At 45.3% G+C, this 7,181-nt stretch overlaps 1 protein-coding gene across 1 annotated transcript in view; it reads left to right on the top strand.

Annotated features, from left to right (window-relative positions):
• Positions 1-503: 503 nt before the first annotated feature.
• STX12 (syntaxin 12) overlaps positions 504-7,181 on the top strand; it is a 44,039-nt gene continuing 37,361 nt past the window's right edge. The window contains exon 1 of the mRNA XM_008060329.1: positions 504-768. Within this exon, the coding sequence (XP_008058520.1) occupies positions 651-768 (118 nt within the window). The 5' untranslated portion in view covers positions 504-650. The remainder of the gene's footprint in view (positions 769-7,181) is intronic.

Below are 7,181 nucleotides of genomic sequence, written 5' to 3'. Positions count from 1 at the left end.
AAATATATATATATATATATATATATATATATATATATATATATATATGTTATTTTGCTGTTTAGATTAGAAGAGAAGTGGAAGGAGAAATGAAAGCAGTTTGAAGACCACAAAAGTGCTCCGCAAATACTGCCAAAGCCCTAGAGCATGGAAGTAGAATGAGGAATTTCTTCTTACGATTTGGCTAAGGTTCTAAGTTTCATCGTTGTTGAATTCTCCCATATTTGGGCCTAAATTCTCAGAATAGAACAGAATAGGATGTAAAGGCTGAGATCATCTGGTACAATTTATGCAAATCAAAAATCTTGCCTCTTGTCACTGAGCCGTGGCAAGAAACAAAACTGCTCCCCAAGCTCATCCAATCTGAGCCCCAACTGTGTGACGTCATCGCCCCGCCCCGCATCTCTAAGCCTCGGGGTGCACAGTCTTTAAACTGCGGTCCCAGCCTCAGTTCTAGCGGCGCCTGCGCACTGTGAAGCGGGGCGGGGCGAACGCGTGCGCGCAGCGTGAGGGCGGGGCTAGTGCGCACGCAGCTTCAGCCCCTTCCCCGCCCTTGCTGTTCCCGGTCTCTCCGTCAGCCTGCGGGTCCCGTCTGGCGGCTGCTTCCGGTAGGAGAGCAGCACCGGGCGAGCTGGTCTCGGGTCCTTGTTATGTCCTACGGTCCTTTAGACATGTACTGGAACCCGGGGCCTTCGGGGCCCCAGCTCCGGGACTTCGGCAGCATCATCCAGACGTGCAGCGGCAACATCCAGCGGATCAGCCAAGCCAGTGAGCCGGGGGACCGAGCTGGGGGGCGGGAGTGTCCCGGGCACAGGCCAGGGTGAGGCTGCCTGGACGCGGAGCCGGGCTGGGGCTGCAACCAAGGCCACACCTGAAGCTGTCTCCGGCTGTCCACTCTGGAGGCGGCGGGCTGCCATCCCCGCGGCTGTCAGGCCCGGGCTCCCCGAGGGTCCCAAACCCCAGCCGAAGCTCGAGTTTCTTCTCTGGAGTTTTGCCCTCACGATGTTGGGGCCAGAACAGCAGATCTGACAACCCCGGGGTGGGAGGGTGTGTGTGTCCCTCGGAGCAGTGAGTGCGTTGACTTGGCGCAGCGGTCAGTCGAGTTTTTCCTGACATCCGCCTTCTCCCCACCCACCTCGCCGTTCTCTGGCCAGTTTGATCGGGAGTTGTTTACTGATTTAGACTTTAGGCTTACATTCTGCTCAGCCACTGGCTCCTCGGAAATCAGCAACTTTCAATTAAGGGAAGTGGACAGTGCATGTGTTTGAGTGACTTAATACACAGTTCTTCCTGTAATGAATCCGGAAATCAAACACAATGACTGGTATTTGAAGGGTGGGATGACTTCTGACTTAATAAGGAGAATTCACCAAAAATATTTCAATTTATATTATATTGTCTTTTGTATATTTTTGGATTTCAGACAGATGAGATTTTTGTTTTCCTTCCCTATTTAGTTACTCTTGAACAAATCTGATAACACAGAGAAGCTCAGGAACTTTAGCCACAACCACACAGCAAGTCAGACATGGTAGAGTTGGTGGTGGAATTCAGAATGTCATTGTTTTAAAACTCTTTATCATTAAGGTGTGAGTGAGACTGCAGCTGAATGAATCAAATATAGGCTGTTTCTTGTGCTTGAAAATAATCTCAGAGCCTTATAAGCAGGAGGTCAGCAGCAAGTTTACTTGGAAAGAATGGTGGTCATCATCTTTGTTTATTATTGTGTTTTTGTGAGCTTGGCTGTACTCTAGTAAGCGGAGCTGGTTGGTCCTGAATTACAATTATGTTTTGTATTTTAAAAAATATGACTTTGCTTTTAATTTTAAGTGTATATTATAGAATTCGAGAGGTAGAAAGTTTCTAATGGGAAAGGATTGAGTCTGGGTGATTTGGAAGTGGAAGAAGTATGTGTCTGTTAAATCCAGAAGTAAAAAAAATAATAACATGACCATTGGGTAGAAAGTACTTTGTGTTCCAATTTCCTTTTGTGGAGGAGCTGTAATACAGGGTAGGTCAGAAAATTCTGGTTCAATGCTGAAATTTTCTTGTTGAAGCTAAATTGAATTTTAATGTCTACTTGTGAAATAGTCATTTAACATATATTTATCAGGCTATTTAGTAAGTATAGGAACTGGCATGGGTCTTTCAACAGGGAGCCTGTGGAATACATAAACAACCAAAATATAAAATTGAAAGGAATCAGTGCTATATAAGAGATATAAACAACATTATGCAGGTATTCCAGGGAGAAAGAGATCATTTTTAGTTGGGAAGGCATTATGACATTTGAGCTATGTCTGCAAAGAGGTTGGAAAGGATTTGGGCCTTTGAAGGTAAAGAGGAAAAGAACATTCCAGGAGGAAATAAAATGACCAGACATAGTAGTGGGAAGCATAGCGTGTATATAGAAAAGCAGAGTAATGTATTTTGGCTAGTGTGGTGGACTCCAGAAAGTAGTGGGGAAAAAGAGTTGGAAAGGTAAATTGGGGCTCAAACATGAAGGGCATTAAGTACTAAGTTAAGGGGCTTGGATTTAATTATTTAGGAAATTGTATATTTTATTGGAAGAGAGAGACTGAAATCAGAGACCATGAGGTAAGGACTGTGAAAAGGGAAAGGTTTCCTTGGTGATAGAACTGGTAAGATTTAGTTGTTGATTGGGCAATGGGCTAAAGGGGATTATTGGAGTCAACCATTAATATTTATAGCTAGCCAGGCATGGCGGCTCACACCTGTAATCCCAGCACTTTGGGAGGCAGAGGTGAGAGGATTGCCTGAGCCCGCGGGTTCAAGAACAGTCTGGGCAACATGGAGAGACCTCATCTCTACAATAAATCAAAAAAATTAGTTAGGTGTGGTAGCACAGGCCTGTGCTACTACTTGGAAGACTGAGATGGAATGATCGCCTGAGCCCAGTAGGTTGAGGCTGTGGTGGCTGCGAATGTGCCACTGCACTCTAGCCTGGGTGGCAGAGTGAGACTCCAACTCAAAAAAAAAAAAAAAAAATTAATAGCTAACATTTCAGTACATTCTGTATGGCAGGCTGTATGTAAAGTGCTTTACATGCATTATCTTACTTAATTTTATAATAACCCTGTGAAGTACCAATATTATTTCCATTTTCTGGGTTAGAAAGCAGACTGAGAAAAGATAAATAATTGCCCACTTAATAAATGACAATATCTGAATTTGAAATAAGGTCTGTTTCTTATGACCAGCAACTAGCCCTTTTGTAATATATATGTATATTTTTTGAGTTAGAGTCTCATCCTGTCTCCCAGGCTGGAGTGCAGTGGCATGCTCACGGCCACTGCAGCCTCCACCTGCTGGGCTCAGGTGATCCTTCTGCCTCAGTCTTCCGAGTAGCTGAAACCACAGGCATGTGCCATCATGCCCGGCTAATTTTTTGATTTATTGTAGAGATGAGGTCTTGCCACATTGCCCAGGCTGGTCTCAAACCCGTGGGCTCAGGCAGTCCTCTCACCTTGGCCTCCCAGAGTGCTGGGGTTATAGGTGTGAGCCACTGCACCCAGTGCAACAAATACTTTTTAAACACCTGCTGTTTGCTGGGGTAGAGCAATTAACAAGAGACAAAATTCCTGCTCTGATTGTGTCACACGCATATGTACACACAAACGCACACATATACATGCATATATACATAATATCAAGTAATAATAAATGCTGTGAGGAAAAATAAAGCAGGGTAAATGAATAGAGAGTGAGGGGAGAGGGCGAATGAACGCACTATTTTAGGTAAGTTGGTCAAGGAAAGCCTCTCTGAGGAGGTGACATTTGAGTGAGTAGACACTTGAATGAAGTGAGGGAGAGAGCTATGTAAGTAGCTGGGGAGGGTATTCTCGGCAGAGGGCAAGAACAAAGTTAGAAAAGGGGAGCAGAATAAGAGAAGAGGTCAAAGAGGTAGCCAGGGATCAGATCTTACAGGGTCTTGATGCATAATACATTGTAGTCAATTGATTTGAATGCATGAGGCTTTTCTGTCATTTTAGAACTCTCCCTGCCTCTTTCTCTTTGTGCTTTGTGGTTCGTACCATATTCTATGACCCTAGGCAGTGTGAGTTGAAATTCTTCCCTTTGAATTGTTTGGAGAGGAATTGGGATATGGCCAAGTATACCCTTGGAATGCTAGCTTGTAGACATAACCACATACCCATGCAGCCCTACAAGACCATGTATCCATTGAAAGTTTGGGAGAACAGGTATTCTTTCAGCCACAGATATGGCTTTGGAATTGCTGAGCTTAGCAGCCTAAAATATGGAAGCCCACTGCGTGGGTTCTTATAGGTACAGCTAAGGGTACAAATGATTGTTTTTAGTATGTGTAAGGCACAGACTCTGCTTATTGTAGAATGAAAGGTCTGTGCAAATATTGCTGGGGCACATATAGCTAGAAACCAAATAGCCTTAAAGTTAACTCTGAAGGGATTAAAAAGTATTTTTGTTATTTAAGTTACTTTCTTATTTGTTTATTTATTCATTCATTTGTTGATTTGGAGTCTCACTGTATTGCCCAGGCTGAAGTGCAGTGGCATGATCACAACTACCATAACCCTGACCTACTGCAGCGTTGACCGGCTGGGCTCAGGTGGTCCTTCCACCTCAACCTTCCAAGTAGCTGGGACTACAGGCATGTGCCACGACACCCGGCCAGTTTTTGATTCATTGGAGAGACCAGGGCTCCCTATGTTGCCCAGGCTGGTCTTGAACTCCTGGGCTCAGGCAATTCTCTTGCCTCGGCCTCCCATAGTGCTAGGATTACAGGTGTGAGCCACCATATTAAATTGCTAATTGCTGATATGATTTTGTTTACTAACAAAATAAGAAGAGTTGAAGTCTTACTCTGTCACCCAGGCTGGAGTGCAGTGGCGTGGTCATGGTTCACTGTGACCTCAAACTCCTAGGCTCAAGCAAACCTCCTGTCTCAGCCTCTCGAGTAGTTGAGACTACAGGCATGCGTCACTATGCCTGACTAATTTTTAAATTATTTTAGAGGCGAGATTTTGCTGTGTTACCCAGGCTGGTCTCAAACTCCTGGCCTCAAGCAATCCTCCTGCCTTGGCCTCCTAAAGCAAGAAGAGTTGAACTTTAACAATTGATTATCATGAAATCTTTTTTTTTTTTTGAGTTGGAGTCTCACTCTGTCGCCCAGACTGGAGTGCAGTGGCATGCTTCCGGCCACTGCAGCCTCAACCTACTGGGCTCCAGCAATCCTTCTGCCTCAGCCTTCCAAGTACCTGGAACTATAGGCATGCGCTACCACGCCCGGCTAATTTTTGATTTATTGTAGAGATGAAGTCTTGCCAAGTTGCCCGGGTGGGTCTCGAACCTGTGGGCTCAGGCAGTCCACTCACCTCAGCCTCCCAAAGTGCTGGGATTACAGGTTGAGCCACCAAGCCTGGCCTATCATGAAATCTTTGCGTTCTTCTTTCAAAATTATTGTTATATTTACTCCTTACATTTTATATTTCATTGCTATCCTTTTTTTTTTTTGAGTAGGAATCTCACTCTGTCGCTCAGGCTGGAGTACAGTGGCACGCTCACAGCCACTGTAACCTCAACCTGCTGAGCTCAGGCCATCCTTCTGCCTCAAGTAGCTGGAACTATAGGTACACGCCACCACACCCAGCTAATTTTTTTGATTTATTGTAGAGACGAGGTCTCGCCAAGTTGCTCAGACTGGTCTCGAACCCGTGGGCTCAGGCAATCCTCTTGCCTCTGCTTTCCAAAGTTCTGGAATTACAGGCATGAGCCACCGTACCCAGCTTATTGCCATCCTCTTAAGTCTTCATCAGCTCAAGGTCTGTATACCAACAGCATACTTGCAGTGCCAATGATTGTGATCTCACCCCATTCTAGTTCATCCTGATAAATCTATCAGCAGTATGTCTAAAGTCCTGTTTTTTTTGTTTTTTTTTAGTTGGAGTCTCACTCTGTCGCCCAGGCTGGAGGGCAGAGGCACGCTCCCGGTCACTGCAGCCTCGATCTGCTGGGTCTGGTGATCCTTCCACCTCAGCCTTCCAAGTAGCTGGAACTACAGGCATGCGCTACCACGCCCGGCTAATTTTTTGATTTATTGTAGAGATTAGGTCTCGTCAAGTTGCCCAGGCAGGTCTCAAACCTGCGGGCTCAGGCAATCCACTCATCTTGGCTTCCCAAAGCATGGGATTACAGGCTGAGCCTCCGAACCCGGCTAAAGTCCTGTTTTCATTACACTGCTCATATCCCCAAGAGTCTACAGTAGCTTTCTGTTGTCTGCTGCATCAAATCATTTTTTTTTTTCTTTTGAGTCGGTGTCTCACTGTGTCGCCTGGGCTGGAGTGCAGTGGCACGCTCATGACCACCACAGCCTCAACCTGCTGGGCTCAGGCAGTCCTTTTGCCTCAGCCTTCCAAGTAGCTGGAACCACAAACGTGTGCCATCATGCCTGGGTAATTTTTTGATTTATTGTAGAGACGAGGTCTTGCCAAGTTGCCCAGGCTGGTCTCGAACCCCTGGGTTCTAACAATCCTCTTGCCTGGGCCTCCCAAAGTGCTGGAGTTACAGGTGTGAGCCACTGCGTCCTTAATATTCTACCTTGCTTTCACTCTTTGTGATCTTAACCTAGATTAGTCATGTTTTCTACTCTTCCCTTTTTGCTACGGGCAGGCTTTTTTTTACTGTCCCTCAACTCTATTTTTTGGTCCAAGTTTTTGCTCATTCTGTTCCTCTTTTCTTTTGTCTACCTACCTCAGTATCTTTCGTCTCCTTACCACACTTGCTCTCTAAATTATACAAATCCTTTGAGTTGTGCTTAAATCCTGCCCCTCATAACTAAACCTTCTTCTGCTTTAGAAAGATAAAGTGAAGTTGACTGGATGTAGTGGCTCATTCCTGAAATCCCAGCACTTTGAGAGGCCTAGGTGGGAGGAATGTTTGGACCCAGGAGTTCCCGAACAGCTTAGGCAACAAAGCAAGACCTAGTCTGTATTAAAAAATAGCAAAAAGTAGCTGTGTGGTGGCATGTACTTGTAGTGTCAGCAACACAGGAGACTGAGGAGGGGAAGATCACTTGTGCCTTGGAATTTGAGGCTGTGGTAAACTGTGATCATGCCACTGCACTCCAGCCCAAGTGACGGAGTGAGACACTGACTCAAAAAAAAAAAAAAAAAAAAAAAAAG

The sequence above is a fragment of the Carlito syrichta genome, unplaced genomic scaffold (assembly GCF_000164805.1).
Source record: "Carlito syrichta isolate Samal-C Ts95f unplaced genomic scaffold, Tarsius_syrichta-2.0.1 Scaffold304598, whole genome shotgun sequence".
NCBI lineage: Eukaryota > Metazoa > Chordata > Mammalia > Primates > Tarsiidae > Carlito > Carlito syrichta.
The sequence above is the reverse complement of the archived record's forward strand: the minus strand, read 5'-3'. Positions and strand labels throughout refer to the sequence as shown.